Below are 20413 nucleotides of genomic sequence, written 5' to 3'. Positions count from 1 at the left end.
AATGTAAAAAATAAATAAAATACAAGACAAACGACAAATGTTTACATTAATATGCTTTATATAAAAATATTGTCCTGTGATTTTAAGAATTATGTAAGGTTTTGTTGACAATTTTTGAAATTATTATATACATCAAGAACTAAATTGTTTTAGACAGAAATTTGTATTGGAAAGTTGATTGTTTAAAACTGTATGATAACATTAAATTGTCAGGCTGTTTGGATATTGGTGTTAATTTATTCTGATATTATGTGAATAATCAATGTAACTTCAGGAAATATATTTGCTGTATATATGGAATTAAATGTATTTATGCAGCATGTTATAATGTTATGGTCGAAAATACCCATGTGATTTATGAACAAAGCTTCCATCGGGCATTCATGAAAGTTTTAAATTCATGGATTTTATTTTATTAGTCTTCTATGAAAATGAAGTTTGTCGATCTAAAAATTGTGTAGATTCAATGTTTGTGATTTTGTGTCAAATTTTTGTTTTATGCCACATTGAACTAATAAATAAGTGTTTTAACACTGAAATGTAATGGTGTTTTAACACTGAAAAATTAAAATTATGTGATTCGTATAAATAAATCTTTATTTGGTCAGATTAGCTCAGTTAATTGCTGCATTTTTTAATGTTCATAGTGTTAAATGTAAAAAAATTATTTAACCATTAAAAAAGTTATCAAAAATAAAGTAATGCTGTTGCATTCTCAGATACAGAAACTTATATTTTATAGGGGCCAACTATGCTGATTCCCCATTTGTCTTTTATTTCTGAATCTATTAATGTAAAATATGCATTAATATATATATTTTTTAAATAATTTTAATTCATATTTTCAATTTGTTATTGCCACTCCCTTAGAGGCATGAGAATGAAAAATAATTTTCTTTCCTGAATCTATTCAAGCAAAATGCACATTGATCAATGTTTTTTAGATTTTTTAATTCATATTTATTAAACAAAAGTATATAATTCTTCATTTAATTTATTCTGGTTACATCGCATTTATATTGTGTTAGAATTTAATTGAAAGTTTTAAGCTGCCTTCTTGTTTTCTTAATATATCTGAAATAAAGTTTATTATGCATTGAGTCTTAAATAACCTAAATTTGTAAAACTTATGTCACTCTTATTTTAGTGCAATTCAACAATTGCTGTGTTTTTTTCCCTCGTATAATTGTTATTTGATAATACTGAATTTAAGACACTTAAGTCACCCCTTGAAAAAATTTATGTCTTTTTACTGACTTTTTAATAATGTTATTTATAACATTAATTATGAATTAGCTGTAAATGTGAAATTGCGATTTCACCCCAAATTATATATCAAAACATATAATTAAGTGGACAAAACTGGTGTACCGTATATAAGTTTAATCTAATGACCTGATTTAAACTGAAAAAAAATTCTTGTCATGAGGAACTAAATGATTGGTTTTCGGTAGCTATGTGTCTCACATTTTTTTTTTATTAAATTAAATAGTTTCTTGATAAACTGACAGGGTTTTTGTCCTACTACATTACTCTAAAAAAATGCAGGTTAGGTAATTTACTAACTTCAATAAAGTTTCGTAGATTAAAGATATTGTAGTAGTTCTGAAAGTCTACTGGATAAAAGGCATTTATCTATTAAATAAAAGTGTTAGAAACAACTTTTTCCTTATAAATATATTTATTAAAATCTCATTTTTCTAGGTAAAAGGTATTAAGTAGAAGAATATTCAGTTACATAATTAAAAATATTGTTGTAAAACAACCAGAGGATTAAAAAATAAAAAATAAATTTTTTCTAAATTTAAGGTGGAATCTATAAAAGAATTAGATTTCTTTGTCGGTGTGTATATTTTAGTAAGGTGTATGTTCTAATTAATTTTTTTTTTCAATATAAATTATAACAATAAATTGAAAGTTTAGACAAAACAAGTAAAAATTTTGGCTTTTTAATATTTTTGGAGATGAGACATTTTATGAAAATAATATAAGAAGTAAATTATTACAATGAGGAATAATGAATTCTAATCACAAAATATAATTTAAAAATTCATGAATAATTGACTAAATTGGAACTTGTTCTTTGGCTCCTTTACACATGACCTGTTGCTTTGTTCCTTTTTATGTCTTACGTTGGTAGAGATTTGTTTTGAACTTCTTCCTCTAAAAAGAAATAACAGCTATAATATTACTTATATTTTATATCCGTCGTTGAACAACCATCCCAATTTTCGGGTTTACTACTACTAATGTTGAACTGCGTATCCTTGTAATTTTTAACCAATCCAGAAGACAAGGAAACTCCTGGATTAGTACCCCCAAAGGTATGATTTGTTATGGAAACATGGAGAAATTTGCGACTCGACAGATTTAATGTGCATCAGTCTCCAGTTACTATACGGGGAGTCTTCGGCCGGCAGAGATCGAACCCATGACCTTATGGACCTAGGCCCAGTGCCCTACTAACCAGGCTATCCTGGCCCTATATTACTCAAATTAAAATAAAGGAATATCTGATACATATTTTAGTATTTTCTTGTGCTATGAAATATCTATAATCTTAGAAAAGAAATTTTCAGCCTCTTATTTATATAATTTCTGTATTTAAATTACTAAATAAAAATTATGCGTTACTTTATTCAACTTTTATACCTTATTAGCCTAAAACATTTTGGAAATGGAGCACAAAAACAAATCACCCGTCAAAAATATTTTTCTTATACATTTTTTTTATTTCAAGAAGATTTTTCTTATACATTTTTTTATATTAATTACTAAATTTTGCATGTTTTATAGGCATTTTTTATGTTTAACTAAAAAATATCAGAAATAACTAATAAACAAATAAACTTAATTTAATCGAGTTCTTACCTGATTTTACAACTTCTTTTGGATCATATTTCAGTATTTCTTTGTATATATTTTCTGCTTCTTTATATCTTTTTGTTTCTACGCATAAAGATGCCTAAAAGGAAACACAATACAATATTTTTACTTGAAAACTATAGTATGAAGTTGTTTTCCAAATATTGACTCATCATTAAATACAAGTATTATTTTTTAAGCATACTGCCCCTGAAACAGGTTCTTCAAAAGTGATATCACCTTTATAGTTTGACATATCATTCAATACTAAGCATCATTCAAATATTCAAGCATAAGTTTTATATTTTAGCAGACTGTTTTTATGGGTCAACTCAATGGCTATGGGATTACGCAGAATATTTCTACCTTTGGTTTCTATTTTGTTGTTACGTTGCTTAGAAAACAAACACACTCAAACTTAAACATATTTAAGATGTTTCTTGATTAACTTCTATTTTTTAATAGAAAGAGATTTGTATATAAGTTTCTTCAATAACTTTGACAATTAGTAGCTGCTAATGTTGTGCTTGATATTTTGATAAATACCCAAGTTTTATTTTGTTACATCAGTGGCTTTTCTTAAATTGACAACAAACCTACATTTATTTTATTATGTTAAAAAAAATTACATTATTAAACAACCTGATTCATGAATATAATAGTAAACATGACACTTACTAGGTTATCTCTGGCTTTAATTGCATGACTATTTTCAGGACCAATAGTATTAGAAAAGATATTTAAAGCCTCCTTGTAACAATTTATTGCATCGTCTTGTTCATTTCTGTGTCGACAAATAGCTGCCAAGTTACATAACTGCTTTCCAACATCTGGATGATTTTTGCCTAAAACCTGTTCAAAGATAATATTTCTTACAGTTTTCTTTTATAATAAACTTTTATGAGATCTCTATTGTTAATTTTAAATCACAATAGTGTAAGAGGTAAGTATATGAAAGAAGTATGATGGATGAGTTGAGGTGCTCCTGTTATAATATGACTTAACTTATGAAAATTAATCCAATCAAATTTTAATGCCCTTAATCTAGCTCTAGTGTTATTTTAACAATCAAATCAAACTAATTTTAATGAATGTATTTAAAAAACTATATTATTTACAATATCTTGTATAATTTAATTTAGTTAATTAAATGGTGATAATTTAATGATATAGTACTAAATAGGTAAATTTCTTTTCTATTTTTAAACTGAACATTATTTTTAAACTTAGTACTAAATAGGTAAGTTTCTTTTCTATTTCAACATCACTTTTCTATTTTATTCTTTGCAGATAGTTCTAATGATAAGATAAGTTCTGATGAAACTGTTTTTAATTCTTTCATAATATAGATCAAAGGCAATGTTTAAAGAATACCCTATTAATAATCTTCTTACAATTTTGCGATATTTCACAGCAGTTTTGCAAAACTTTTTAGCATCTTCTGTTTTTCCAATTTTCCCATAAAGAGCACTTAAGTTATTCAATGTTGAAGCAATCTGAAAATAAAAAGATATAATTAATACTTACAGAGTTTAAATGCTTATAGAGTTTATTTCTTCTGTAAGTAATTAATACTTGTAGAGTCTATTTCTTCTGTGAGTAATTAATACTTGTAGAGTTTATTTCTTCTGTAAGTAAATATAGAAATAATGATAGTTTCTTCAATGATTATGACAAATAGTAGCTACTTGATGTTGCGTTTACTTTTTCATTTAAATTTAGGGGTTATTTTAACATAGATATATTTAAGTTATATTTAGCTCTATGTCATTCACTACTTTCTATCACACTCTACTATTTCATTCATATTTCATCTTTTACATTGGTAACTTACATTATAAGGCCTATGGCATTTTTGATTTTGCCGCCAGTTTGATCTAATTCTATTAAAATGAACTTTTGTAATTTTTCGCACAATTATATGCTTTATTTAGTCTTTGAGTGATAGTTTATAAAGAAACACTTTTTTCAATTTTTTTTTAAATTCAGCATCTGTTTTCATTTTTTTTAAATGTTTTGTTAAATTTTTTAATGAATTTAATAAAATATTTTTTATAAAAACTATTTTAGAGTAAAAAATTACATGGCTAAAAAAATATTGCAAAACAGTAGTATTAAATTGATGTGATCAATTTTAAGTAGTAAATTTAGAAAAATTAGTTTTGGGACAAATTATTGAGAATTAATGTATATGCATAAAAAATTATTTCTAAGTTTAAAGCAATTTTAGATCTATTCATTTTTTTTATTTTATTTAAATTCACTAAGTTCAATCTGAAAACAAGGTAGACTTTGTCAATTTCTTCTTCCAAAATTAACGCATTAAAACATTTTATTTTAGAACCAGTTAACCAGCTGGTACCTAATGAATTTTACATTGTTTAGTAACATAGTAATATAAAGAAAGGTTTAATAGTATCTCCTGGGCCTAATAGCTTTTAATTGCACAAATTATAAAACCTTTTCAAAATTAAGAAAGGTACAAGTATGCATAAGTATTCTAAAAAAAATATTGTAGAGCCTCTTTATAACAATGCTTTAGGATGAAATTATTATTATAGAGGGATATAGTATTTACCTTTTTTAGGCTAAGCATAGAAATGTTATAAAATCTGGTAACATTAAATGTGGTTACGTATTTTCATTGAAATATGCTTAAATTACATTCGCTAAGACACAAAAAGAGTTTCGCTCTTGAAAAATAATATTTTATTTAAGAAATAAAGTGGTGCGTATATGCACAATTGACAAAATCAATGAACAAATCATTTAGTTGAACACTAGTGTTTTTTATGAGCTTTGTTTTACTATATTTACTGAACTTCAACTTTAATCCCTCATAAAAACAAATGATTAATCTCAAATAGGATAGTTATACATTTTCAAAAAGTCGAATTTGTCAATAATGGTTTTGAATTAAAAAAACCCAGCGTAGTTTGAAAATTTCTAAGCAGAAAGTGTTTACTCAGATTGAATTATTAATTTTTTATAGATCTCTTCAGAAGCCTTAAAAATGGCAGAAAAATAAAATTAATGAAAAATATATGTCACAGTGTTAATATAAAAAAAAAATTATTGAAATGGTGTGCTTACGCACCTTTGGCTGAAAATGGGTTAAGATTGATGTACTTATGATATAAAAAGCTTTATTCTTTTTTTTTAATGTGTATACTTTACAAAATTGTATTTTTTTAAGGAAAAAAACAGCAGTATTTAAATGAAGCGAAAGCCTCATTGCGAGAATAAGATACGTTCAGATTCACTAATTATATTTAAAAATTCAATATGTTTACTAAGTTTCCTCACACCCTATTTACAACAAGAGGGCTGATTTTATGTCTCTTGGTTTTTACCTTAATCAATGCAGCGATATTATCCATAGTTAAAATTGCAATGAAATAAAAATTTCGCAATTGCAACGCTCGAATAAAGCTATCTGGGACAAATATTGGTTCCATGTATTGACCCTCCCCCTTTCCTCTCTTCCTTTTTTTTTTAGTTGTAAGGGAATGTACTACGATATTTGTTGTTGTTGTTGTTGTTTCTAATGCACTTGCCACACGGGCAAGCCTGCTTGGTGAAACCGAGTAAATTTAAGGCAGAGTGTGCGTTTCTTGTTTTTCAGTGGCGCCATCTATGGCCAAGAATTCGAATTCTGCCACACCATACGTCGCACCCGTTTATTGGGCGGACCCATTCATACATCCATTCATTCATCCACAGATCGGTCCCGCAGTGGACTGTCATTAAGACACGGTTCCCAGCAGCTACCGAATCGGGGGTGCCATCCCTTCTGCAGAGGATCAAAATTGTGATGGCATGTCTTCGGATCATCCTCAGGGATGTTTCTCAGACCGTCGCCAACAGCCCATTGTGCAACTCTAGTGCGACGTAAATGAACTGCTTCTACTTCATCCACAGATCGTAATTTTGACCTGAATCAGAGAATGATCCATCTCCAATCCAGTACCCCCAGAGGTATTGACTTGTTATGGGAACATGGAGGACTTTTGCGACTGGACAGATTTAACGTACATCAGTCACTTTATTACACTGGGGAGTCTTCGGCCGGCGGGGTTCGAACTCTCGGGCATGGGCCCAGTGCCCTACCGACCAGACTATCCCGGCATTTCCCCTTCATTGATATTCATATGATATTTTCCCCTTCAATAATATTTTTCACATGTAATTGTCAGAAATATTTTCTACAATTTCCTAGACAGTTTCTTTCAGAGCTATGTTTAATTTAGTTCCATATAGTATCCTAACTTACAAGATTTTAATCTATTTGAAAATCTACAGCGAAACTAACGCACTTCCTTCACTTATGACTATCCATACGCTAATGGTGAAAACATGCAAAGTGGTGCCATAAGTTCTGCTCTGTGCCACATGCAGCCCATTTCGATCGCCTTTTTATTTTGAAAATACTAGAGCCAAAAATGAAAGCTGTAAGAATGTTTAAGCTTACAAAAATATTAAAATTGAAACGTGCAATAGAATAAAATGCCTGTCACTTTCAAGGAAACCATAGCTATATTTTTTATAAGAGAAGTACTGTGGGTGACTTCAGATTTTGAGGGATCAGATTGTAATGGAAACTATACATCAACCTTCTTGAATTTAAGGAAGAGGACAAGTTCGAACCAGGGCCGTAACTACGCCGGGGCAGTCGGGGCCCCGCCCCGGGGCCCCGACGGTCAAGGGGGCCCCATATGAAGGGACCACGCGAAATTTTTTAAAATAGTTTATATATATATATATATATATATATATATATATATATATATATATATATATATATATATATATATATACATATATATATATATATATATATATATATATATATATATATATATATATATATATATATATATATATATATATATATGAAAGAGATTGTGTGAAGATTTGCTAAAATCTTCTTTTTCGCGACTTTAACATAGGGTGACAGACTTTTTTCGAGAATTATATCCCTTCCTCAAAAGAACAAAAACGCTTCACAGAAAAGAGGAAAGGCATTTTTGAAGCTATACCCCTAATAAGAAACTTTATGTTGTTCTGAAATTAACTTGAATGGGCAAATAAGGTGCATTTTGAAATTTGGGAAAGTAAAGTGAAAGAAAGTGGAAAAATATCTTTATTTTCACTCTATTTTTTGAGCGTCGAAAACTTTATTTTGTTTCAAAATTGTAAAGGAGTGCTTCACCCCTTCTAAAATTTAGACATTCTCAAAAGTAAGTTCTAGTAGAATTAGTAAATTCAGAAAGAGAAAAAAGCTATTTTTTTCAACATTTAAGTTATTTTCTAAATAGAAAACTTAATTTTCCGCCAAATAAAAAAGAGAAATCTGCTTAAATTTTTTTTTAAGGAAAAGCAAATTTAAAGATATTTTCCAAGTCGAAAATTTTATTTTCCTCTTAAATTGAAACGAGGGAGCTAAGAAAGTACTTTGCTTCTTCTGTAATTCAGACATTCACGAAAATAAAGTAAAATTAGTATTTAACTCATTTTTTTCTACTTTTAAGCTATTTTTCAAGTCTCAATCTTTATTTTTCCTCGTAAATTTAATTGATGAGCGTCATTCCTTCTGAAACATTGACATTCACTAAAATAAAGTAATTTTTGCTTATAAAATAGAATTAGCAATTTCTGAAAAAGAAACTACTATTTTTTTCACCTTTTGAAGCTATTTTTCAAATAAAAAAATAAAATAAAACTCCCCCCCCCCAACCGAGACAAATACGTCTGTTTTGCTTGAATTTTCTTCTACATATGACAATTTCTAATTTATTAAGAAAACAATTTTAAAATTTAAATTTAACCAAAAGAAGAGCTCAGCATAAAAAAATAAAAAAAGTGTTTAGGAAACTAAAATAATTGCCCCTCTTTTTCCCTTCCCTGGTGTAATAAAATGCATCTTTCACTGACATATATTTTAAAGCATTCCTTGACTTTAAACACCTTCAGATCACCAACCCAGACAGTTATCTGACCCCTCAAAATATAGCCATCTCCTTTTACACTATGGGAAAATGTCCTTCCTTTGACTTCTTTAAATTGCTCTGGGCTTTACGACCCTATAGGCTTTTTGTCCTTTTATAAAATATCATATATTTCCAGAACCATGCATTTGTCGGTTAGTCACAGTTGTCTTAAACAAGCAATTATCTAGATGTTCTAGGAAAACAGATGCAAGCTTTTAAGGGATCGAAGAGGATTACTTTTGTTGACATATTTTTTCTGAAAGAAACGCGGGAATCACTCTCTGTTTAACTTCAATTTTTAGCTCCTTTAATAGCTTTATTTAAATTAACTATTTTTAATTCAAATATAGATTTTTTGTTAACTTTTATTTTGCTCAATCTTTCAAATTAAAATTTAACTTTAATTGGTACTAATTAAAATTATTTGCAACTTTTTTTTGAATATAAATGTCATTACTTTGGATTACAACAAAACGAAAAGGAAATTGATTTCTAAGGAGGTAAGCAATTGTTTACATTAAATTATTTAATACATTCAAAACTGCGTATTAATGTACTGTTGGAATTGCTTTTTTTATATTCCTATGTCAAATTGCTTTTATGTAGTACATTTTGTTCTTATTTTATATCTTTAAAATTAAGACCATTCAATTTTTAAAATTGGAAATTCTATTTTTAATGCTTTTTAACAATTTTGTTTTCATTCAAAATTGAAAAGCGGTTTTAAAAAAATCATATTTAATTTAATTAAAAAATCGCATTTAATTTAATAAAACGCTATAAACATTGTTTCGTTGAGAATAACTGAAATTATGTCATCATTTAAAGTATTTTGGTTTAAATAAACCATTGTTTTTCAATCAATAAAAAAAAATTCTTCGAAGAAAATTTTTTATTAGGTTGTTTCGATAAATCTTTCTACTTTTATGAGAGACTTTTGTCGATTCTTTAAGATCAGCATTATCTACATTGCATTAAAATCAAACTAATTTCAAATTCCTTGCTTTCACTGACAAAAATGGTACATGTTGTAGTTTTATATACTTAAGAGAGAGAAAAAAGAAAATATGTTAATTCAAACAACAGGGAAATATCACGATTGGGTTGAGAATGTAATTAATTTTCTTTTCAATTTACTATTTCATTCTTATCTTATATGATAACCACATTATATTGAGCGGAGATAAGACACCAAACCCATTGCACATTTATTCTGTCTTATTTATTTGACTATCTCTGTTGTTTTTACAACACTAATTTATATAAACAAAAGTAACTTTTATTCTAACACAAAAATTTATCCTTAACTTATACTTTAAATATTAAAATAACGAAGAAATATATTTGATATAAACGTTTAACTAAAATATTATTATTAAAAACTGCCTTAATTAGAAAAAAAAAATCAGATTTTAAAAAATGGCACAATTTGTTTCCATAACATTTGAGGAAGGAGGTAGTGTTGAGCGCACTTAATATAGTATTTTTTAAATAAAACTGTTATAGGATCATCAAAGTAATTATCTTGTGATAACTTTCTAAGAATTTTTTTCATGCATTATTTTTCTCAGTTTATAGTATACATTTTTGAAAATTTTAATACTGAAACTATAAATATTGCTGATGTAGGAAAGGAATTTATCCGACCATCAGAATTACATTTAATCATTTCTTTAAAATTTGTGAACATTTCTGTTTATCAATGAATTACTTTATTTTCCGTTTTCAATATTGGAACAAGATGTGTAAAACATTACATTTAAGATTCTAGTTTTGAGACTTATAATTTTTTTTTCCATTGTGAATATGATTTTCACTGCAACCAATGTTTAAGATATTCATTGAAATATTTTCAAAGCTATTGTATTTTTCAATATAGAAATCCAAATCAGATAAAATTCATTGTCATTACAAACCATTAAAAAGGTTTTCTTCTTATTTTTTGTTTTGAAAAAATAAGAAAAAAACTTTTTGGAATATTAAAAAATATTAGTTTCTTATCATAATTTTTTATCATATATAATTACATGCCATCATAAATACATATATTTATTTGCCATTTTGTCTGTTCAGAAGTTTCGATAGGCAAAATATTCACGAATGAATTCTGCTCTAAATATTACTATATTTTTAGGACCCTGTACAACAAGTACAGTTTTTACTTGAACTTATTTATCTAACATTGCTATGCTATACAGACAAATGAGGTAGTATTTCGTCTGTATTTTAAATCACTGAAACAAATAAGACAAAACACGAAACAACAGTGCTTAGATTTGAAAAGTTTAAATGTTTCTTTTTTTTCATGTGTGTGTATAAAAGTACTGTCTTTGAAATGCACTTATTATGAAGAAGACCATTATAACTTCAAAATTATTTATCCTATCAGCCTGAATTACATCTCATTTAATTATGTATCAAAACTTTGATCGAAAATCTTTCCTTACGTGAACTACTACTTACTTCTAGAAATATCTACAAGCTTTTCTTGAAACATTTGAAATGTAAATTAATTTGCATTACATCACAAAAGTTTATTTTTTCATTCGATAAAACAAATGTTATCAAGCAATTTTGCATAAATATATCAATAAATAATCGTCAAAATGACAAGTGATTTAAAAGCCATTTAAATCTATCTAGCTTGTTATGTATGATGGAATGCATGTGAACTTAAATTATGTAATGAAAAAATCTTTTAACTTATTAAATAAAGATGATAGAAATTCATGATACGTTATTGAAACAACCAAAAATAAATTATAAAAATTTTATTTCCTAGTAGTCATATGTTTAAAATTTTGGATACAATAAATTAGATGACAAGAATATGTAAAAAGCGGAAATAAGTAAAAATGTCTTAATATGCAGACAAAACGTTAAAATACAAACTCAGAATATTTTTCTAAAAACACAGTTTGTTCGTTTCTCAAAATGTTAGAAATCTTGGTCAAATCGAGATATTTTGTTTCTTCTTTCTTTTCCTCATTTTATTAATGTCTTAAAATTAATATATCCTACCCTTTAACATTTGAAAGAAAATTCTAACGTAACTATACTATACTATATCATAAAAATTTCTTGTTACGCTTATTCCTAGTATTCTAATGTAGCACTTGAAAAAAAATGACTTTTACACTTGGAAGTTCTGAAACTTTATTTTATATCTAAAATGACCGACCTATATGATGATAAACGACTGGTGTAGGAGGAAAAGAAAGTTTAAAATATAAATAGTTGTTAAACATCTCTTTTAAATGTAATTGCTTATCTATAAAATGTGTATGAGATAGTTAATTGTTCGCCCATTTGAACTAAAATTGAAAGAAATTTTTGTATGAAGATTTCACTGAATTAAGAAATTAACAAAGAAGTTAATGAAGAAGTAATACTCAAAGTCGACTTTGAGTATTTGCATTTAGATTACTACAATAAAATTTGAAATAAGAAAAGAAAAAAAAAACATTAAAAATTGTCAGTTACTAGCAAAAATCACTGTAATGGATTAAGGATGTATTATGCACTTCGTGACAGTGTGTAGAGATTATACTTGTTGTTATACTTTCTCAAAATTGAAACTTATAAAAAATTATTTAAGAAGTTCGATGGGACAGGATTGATTGAATGGACTTGCTCTACTGTCTATTGAAATCGAAAAAACACGAAATATTGATTTCAGCGATATAATTGATGAATTTGCGGCAACAAAGGCCAGGAGAAATAAATTTTAAGTTTTGAAATTTTTTATTTCAGATTTTAGAAATCTTTAGAAAGATTTATGTTCAGTAATTTTAAAATTGCTATAATTTATTCTTTAATTTTTATTAATTAATAATAGATTAGCAAATTTAGTGGACTGTGTTTCAAATTATGGATGGATTTATATTTTGTACTAATAATTATAAATATAAATTTTATGACTTTTTTTTACTTTATAAAATTTTTTTTTTCTTTTCACCTTTTTTAAAAAATTTTATTACTATGAAATCTATTTTACAATTTACTATATTTTCAAAAACTGAAACTAATCTAAAATTTTAAATATGAAATCTTTATTCTAGACATTTATTTTAATGCAAACTGATGTATAATCAACAAACTTAAGTGTATAAATCTATCTACCAAGCTAGAACCATTAAATAGATTTAAAATCTGTATTTAGTATGTGTTTTGTAATTATTTTTAGATGTCTTATTTGTGTTTTGTAATTAAAAATTAATTTTTTTAAATATAACATTTTACATTCTAGTGTTAAATTTACAACTTGCAATATTTTGTAATCCCATTTCTATGTGAACAAGTGACTTATTTTCATAAATATATTAATCAACATGATACATAAGTAGCTAAAATGACGATTAGAGATGAAGTACACAAAGTTTTAGAAAAGGGCCCCGGCAAAAATTTGAGCCCCAGGGCCCCGAAGGGTGAAGTTACGGCACTGGTTCGAACACCAATAGTATACAGGGTTGATTGTGCTCCGGAAAAAATCCGGATTTCCGGATTTTTCGCTAACAGTGATCAGGAAGTTTCCGGAGATCGAAGATCCAAACGTTTCAAAAATCATTGATCACAGAAGTTTCCGGAAATCAAATTTTCAAAGGTGGAGCTTAAAAACAGTTTATTTTATTTGTTTGTAAAGGAGAGCCAGGTACTTTGTAAGCTTTCATTCATGATTAATATTCATTTCTTGTCAGTAAATAGTTATTATAATCATAAACTCAAGAAAGAACGACATATTTGTAAATTTTAATTACTTCTCCAGGTCATCATAGGTATGTGTAAATGGTATAGGTATTTATAAAATTTTAAATATATATTAGGTAAACGAAGAAATATTGAGAAAAAGGAAAACAATCTTGTTTAAACTTTTTTCAATTTAAACTGTTTTTTTTTTTTTTTTTTTTTTTTTTTTTTAAAAAAGCTCAGGAAATTTTCCGGAATTTTGACTTGGACTCACAATTACCCCTGAGTATATTTATAAAACAAATATAAAAAAAGGGTGACAGGTAATAAAATAGAAAATAATGTTTTTCTTCTGGGATAGAAACCTCATTGCAAAGAGAAAAAATAGTGTTTGAAGGTTAATTAACATTTGCTTTCGAGGTTTATTTCTATACACAATATCAATTAAGGGTAATTAAATCATAATCATATGCAAATTCATCATATGCAAATCATATGCAAATTAAATCATATAAATTAAATCAAATTAAATCATATGCATTAAATCATATGCAAATTCATCAGATAAAAAAAATATTGTGGTGTAGTGTATTAGTGAGAATTTACTTTAATGACAGTAGTGACAGGCAATTTCAAAATTTCTGTGCAGTAAAATAATCTGAGAAAATTGTTGATTCAATGAACACTTACGCTTAATTTATTGTCTTCAAAATGCTTAGTTTTAATATCCAAAACGTCACGTTGCATTTTTGCTGCATCTTTGTACCTTGACATTCCTCTAGAAAAGAAGGAAATTATAAAGCATTTTATTTTACATTTTGTGTTATGATATTAATGCCTTTAACTGTGATGCTTACTGTTAAAAAAATTTTTACTTCCAGAACACGGAGGAAGTAAAAAATAACTAAACCTAACCAACTAATCTAACAGAATGTGGTTGTTGAGAATGAGAATACGTCACATCCAGAGTTGGAGAAATTTTTTTTTTTAAAGAAAAGAGAAAAACTTAATTCTTTTATTTGAACCAGGGTTTTTTTTATTTTTTTTTTTGAAGAAAAGAGAAAAACTTTATTCTTTTATTTGAACCAGATTTACTTTCTTTCTTTTTGTTTTGTTTAAACCATATTTTTTGTTGGTTTATTTAAAATTAAAAAGGGTAAACAATAATTTACGCTTTACATTAAAAGTGTTTAAACTATTATAAGGTTTAATCTCATACAACTATTAATTAATTTTATTATTAAAAAAATCCTTTTTCGTTTCATCAACGTAATAACTTGCAAAAAAGAATGGCTGAATATTTAGAATATGCTTATACATTACTTTACATTTTAACTTAACACGCAAATAGAAAGTTAATATTAAAATGTTATTGTTAGTAATGTGTAAAAGAATGAGTTCCCCTTTGTTTTTCAGTATACATGAAAACTCTCATATTTAAGAATTATTTAATATCATTAATTAAATGTATTCAATTTACAATATTTGTATAAATTAAATTAATACAATGGAATTAATACCAACTTTAAGGATAGCATGAAAAATTTAAGGAAATATATTTTTTAATTCAAACATTGATATGTAATAGGAAAATATGTAAAAGAACAAAAAACAACCAATTGGCTGGATACTTATGTGTACATGAAATAGCAAATGAATGTTTTATTACTAATGATAAATAAGGAATATAATACGTTTTTGTTATTTATTTTAATACAATAAAGCAATATGCTTGTAATTCAGCATAAAATAATATACGTTGATTAAATTTTAAATGAATTTTGAATATTTTTAAATGTTTTTTTTTAAATATGCTTTTTTATTTAAGCATTGTGTTTTGAAAATATTAAAATCAATAAAAGCGTATTGCACACATACAGTAGTAATTTGTTTACATTTATAACAGAAAAAAAATGCAAAAATAAACCAAAAAATAAATATAAAATTCCGAAAAGCATCTTATTTCCATTGATGCTTTTGATTGTAGCAAGTATAACATATTTATGCAGAACTCTCTTCCTATGACAACACTTCGCATGCTTTCACCATTAGCACGTAGAGAGTCATAAAAAGAAGAAGTATTTTTAGTTTCTGTCTTAATTTTCAGACACATTAAAATTTTTAAAGTTAGAATACTGCGTAGAACTCAAAACTGCATTAAACATAGTTCTAAAAGAAAGCTTCGTGGAAATTTTAAAAAATATTTTGAGAATGAAATTTGAAAAATATTATGGAAGGGGAAAATTTTGTAGACATTCGCATACAACTGAGCAGAGGGAAGGGTCAAGAGGTAATCTCTCCAGATTATTCGAGTGTTGCGATCACGAATAAATGACTTTCTTTTATGCTGTGAAACTGCGATAATAATTCAACCAATAATGGCATTACATAGTTTCTAGATGTTGATTTCAAAACAACTATTCAAACGTTTTACATAATCACTATGCTTAGTGTATATTTTCAGAATCCTTGTCAAAAATGATTTTAAAAAAGTATACAATTACCAAGTTGCAATTAATAAATGCTGTAGGGAAACTGAGACGTTATCGAATCATTAGTGAGGAAGACGGATTAAAAGCATTGAAACCAGATTGATTGCATGATTAAACTTGGTGGTTTTCCTAATAATTGCTTCGCAATGTTTCTTCCGGTAATCAAGCAGATTTTGATGTTTTTTTTATCTCGCCCTTCTCTTTAGTGATTTGTTAGATTTTGATATCGCTTTCTTCATTTTCAATAAAAAATTAGATTTTTTTTTTTTTACATTTATTTAACAATTTAACTTTGCATGCTCATGTACGTAAGATTTGAGCAGCGCAATTACCTCAAAACAACCTCGGTGCTCTACAGAGTTTGCGTGGAAATTGCATGTGGGATGGTTTGTGAGGAAACGGAATTTCTATTCTAATTACGATGGCTCAGGGGATAGAGCGCTCGCCCTCCAATGAGATGAACCAGGTTCGAATCCCAGCGATGACTGGTCGATACGAATTCCGCATCCGGCTTGTACCGACCACAGTGTGACGTGAAATATCCTCAGTAGTAGACGGATCATGGGTTAGAGTCCCCGTGCCGTCAGGCTAACCGTGAGAGGTTCTCGCGGTCTTCCTCTCCGTGTAACGCAAATGCGGGTTAATTCCATCAAAAAAGTCCTCTGCGAATGCAAATTCCCCCCCCCCTAATTGATCCAGGAGTTCCCTTGTCTTCTGGATTGGGTTCAAAATTACAAGGCTACGTAGTTGAACATTATTAGTCATAAACACAAAAAATTGGGTCGGCTGTTCAACGACGGTTATGAAATAAAATACTAATTTACGACGCCTGATGTGCACGCTTTTTTGACGAAGATTTTTAAAATATGCATGAAGGGTGTTCATGACGTTCAACATCTTATATTTATTTGAATAGTATTTCAATAAATTAGAAAATAAAAATGGGACTTTTTATTTTTTTGGAATTTATTAATTTGCTTCTCATGATCTTTAAATATTTGATTATTTCAAACTACTAATAATAGTGGCACAAACATTCTTACTTTAATACCAGCGGTAAAAAAAAAAGAAACGTTCACTAATAATGTTCATAACTTACCTGTAAACTAAAGTAATAATGTCCATCATTGAAATAACATCTGGATGCGCTGGACCGCATTTTTCTTGCAAATCTTGAAGTGTTGTTTTGCACAACGGAGCTGCAATTTCGTATGAGCCTTTCGTAATGTAACCCATTACAAGATTAAAAAATATTTTTAGTCTTGGATTGCTGGAGAGATCTATTTCTGACAAACAAGGCAAATTTGGAAAAGAACCTGAGTAGAAAAAAATTTAGATCAAAGATTATTAAAAAATAAAGATTAAGAGATTTATATTAACACTTTGCGGTACACTATATTAACACTTGCAAGCGGTGGCAGACGCAGCCTAAATGTTATTTCAGTGTCAGCCATCGGTGGCTGACACTGGACTTTCCATTTAGGCTGCGTCAACCACCGGTGGCTGACACTGAAATTACATTTAGGCTGCGTCAACCACCGGTGGCTGACACTGAAATAACATTTAGGCTGCGTCTGCCACCGCTTGCTGACACTGACCTTTCACATAGGCCGCGAAAAACAGCTGGATTGCAGAAAATTTATTCAAAATTTACTTAATTATTGTGATTCTTGGTTTAATAAATTCAATTTCGTAGATTTTTATCCACCACTATTTTTAAACTATTCGTAGTCTTATATAATTCACCACTTTTTCATATATGCTATGCTAAACTTTTTAAAACTAGCAAAATCTGTCTAATATTTGCAATTTTAGTTTGTAGTTAATTTTAGTTTGGCCAGACGGGTAAGCCATGTAAAATTAACGTGGCGTTCAACGTGTTTAAAAAGTTTAACTGATTTATATTAAGAAGAAAACATTTCATTTAATAGATATGTTAGAATATTGAAGAAGAAAAAAAAAAAAAAAAAAAATAAAGTTAGTTTTGAAAATAGTGAATATGAAATTTTATGGTAGTCGAATAGGTTATAAGGTATAAAAAAATTTAACGTCAGCTTAGACTAAATAATTTAAGGGATAAACTCAAAAAATTGAAGAAAAAAAAGTCATTAAATATTTTATTGAGAAATAAAATTTAAACGTATGATTTTTTAAAAAAAAAATTTCTGAGGAAGTATTCAACTGATTTTGTTTAAATTTTAGATTCTGTAACTTAAAGCATTCGGTCATGTGAAGGTATTTTTAAATGTTATTATAATATTTTAATCATTTATTGAAATTTTGACTAGCCGGTAAAAGTAGCTACTGGGTGTCCCAAAAATTCAGACGATTTTACAAATCGGTTAAAGAAAAGCGGGAAGGGGATACAAATTTGTGGTTTGCTGTGTTCTGCTTAGGAAACTAGAAACTTTTCACTAGGTTTCAGCTAAGATAAAATACATGACTTGAATGGGGTGGAACTTTTTAACTGTTTCGTTTTCTTTGCAATTATTTGCCTCTAGTTTTGTTGTTATTCGAAATCAGGAAAAAGATTCAACCTGCTGTGTTATGTAACAATCCTTGATTGGAGAGAAACAAGAATTGTTCAAACTCGGTATTTGTTTATATTTTGATTAAAAGGTGAGGCAAATATTTACGTTTTGGCTGTAAGCTCGGTTAACAGTTAACTTTACTACGTAATAAAGTAAAAAAAACGACTAGTTGTCCATTAGCAGACTTTTGTGCTAATATTTCAGTTGAAACGGTCTGACAAACAGCAGAGAATATCGTTCTACAGTTTTCAATTCATTAGCATCATCTGTTAAAGAATTTTGTTGCCAAATTTAAAACTTAATGCCAATATATTATTCAGTTTCCAAAGTAGAACAAGGGTTGGCTTTTTGCCGGCAGAAACTGGTTATAACCGGTAAAAACCGGCAGAAACTAAAAAATGTCTATATTAGTTCTAGTAATTGCTTAATGAGATTTTGTTTACATACAGATTTAAACAGGCAGTCACTGATTGTCATTTGCTAGCTTATATGCTGCATCCAAAGTATTTGTGGGATTGAAATTATCATGTGCTCAAGAAGAAAGTGCCAGAATTTTACTCGCCAATATTAACCCAGATTTTGTACCTTATGTCATAGTTTTGCAAAACAAATCGGACCCATTTCCTGAAACTTATTTTTCCGGTCAAGTTTTGACAACTACATGGTGGTCCAGTTTTAAAAAATATGCAATAGATGAAAATTTCACAAATCTTGCTTGTTTCTTGATGGCTATGCCTGCTAGTTCTGCTGGACTTGAGAGAATCTTCTCAAATTTTTCGTTCGTGCATAGCAAATTGAGAAATTGTTTAGGTTTAGAAACTGCATCAAAACTTGTCTTTTGTTATAGATTACTGCAGAGTGCAAACAATGTAATATTTGATTTTGAATGGTGATAATTTTTTAAATAAATTGTACTTTGTTTAACATTTAATTGTTTTTCCTATGAATTACCCATTGTATGTCAATCTCAGTACGTACTTTTATGTCATTTTCTAAATTTCTGCCAGTTTCTGCCACAAATGTGGCAGAAAAGGGTTTCTGCCATGCTAGTTTTAACCGGTTTCTTACCAGTGGTTTTAACCACCTCGGCAGAAACTTGACAACCTTGAGTAGAACACAGTAAAACAGTACATTTATACCTTTTCCCCTTTTCCTATAACTGATTTTTTAAATCGGCCGACCAGTCTGTGTAGGGGGCAGGGAACTGTCCTTGCATCAGAAAGGTTCTGGGTTCGAATCCCGGGCAAGGCATGGATGTTTCTTTCCCTCCTGTGTTCTATGTCCTTTCTCCTTTGTGTGTGAATGTGACCCGCCCTATAAACGGGTTGTGGTAGTGTGACGTGGGCGACGCTGTTCCACCGCCGTGGCTTCGCCACAGGTGCCCACTGGGTAACGAAAAGAGAATTAGCAGTTCTGGCACTTTCTGTGGCCAATGGACAATAGCTCCAAGTGCCCGCCATTAAAAAAAAAAAAAAAAAAAAAAGAAATTAAATCGTCGGTCATATATTGGACATATAAATAACTATTGTGTTCGTATACGTGTCTAGTATCGACGCATTTTGACGAAATGTTTGTTTATTACATAATTTTTACTTACAACTAGTTTCTTCCATTTCTTTTTCATCAATAAAACTTAAATCTAAAGATTCGGCTTCATCTGATGTGTCATCTATGATTGGCTGTCAAAAAGTTATATGTTAGTTACAACAAGGAAGTAAGTAATTGTCCATACATACATAAGAACAATAATTATTAAGCTGCATTAATTATTGTTTTATTAATTTTGGAGTAATAGCATTGGGATGATTACCACCTTGGGGGTTTGACTTCTTCAAGTAAATACGCGTCC

The 20413-nt window shown here is 28.4% G+C and overlaps 1 protein-coding gene across 1 annotated transcript in view; it reads right to left on the bottom strand.

The window, feature by feature from the left end:
* Positions 1 to 1933: 1933 nt before the first annotated feature.
* The window catches only part of LOC107440933 (kinesin light chain), a 33475-nt gene continuing 14995 nt past the window's right edge, over positions 1934 to 20413 (bottom strand). Inside the window, exons 6-12 of the mRNA XM_043040994.3 lie at positions 20162 to 20243; positions 17133 to 17349; positions 14232 to 14319; positions 4260 to 4361; positions 3544 to 3717; positions 2872 to 2965; positions 1934 to 2163 (exon numbers count right to left, since the gene is read on the bottom strand). Of these exons, the coding sequence (XP_042896928.2) occupies positions 2129 to 2163; positions 2872 to 2965; positions 3544 to 3717; positions 4260 to 4361; positions 14232 to 14319; positions 17133 to 17349; positions 20162 to 20243 (792 nt within the window). The 3' untranslated portion in view covers positions 1934 to 2128. The remainder of the gene's footprint in view (positions 2164 to 2871; positions 2966 to 3543; positions 3718 to 4259; positions 4362 to 14231; positions 14320 to 17132; positions 17350 to 20161; positions 20244 to 20413) is intronic.

The sequence above is a fragment of the Parasteatoda tepidariorum genome, chromosome 12 (genome assembly GCF_982258835.1).
Source record: "Parasteatoda tepidariorum strain Cologne lab strain chromosome 12, Ptep-v5.0, whole genome shotgun sequence".
Lineage (NCBI taxonomy): Eukaryota > Metazoa > Arthropoda > Arachnida > Araneae > Theridiidae > Parasteatoda > Parasteatoda tepidariorum.
The sequence above is the reverse complement of the archived record's forward strand: the minus strand, read 5'-3'. Positions and strand labels throughout refer to the sequence as shown.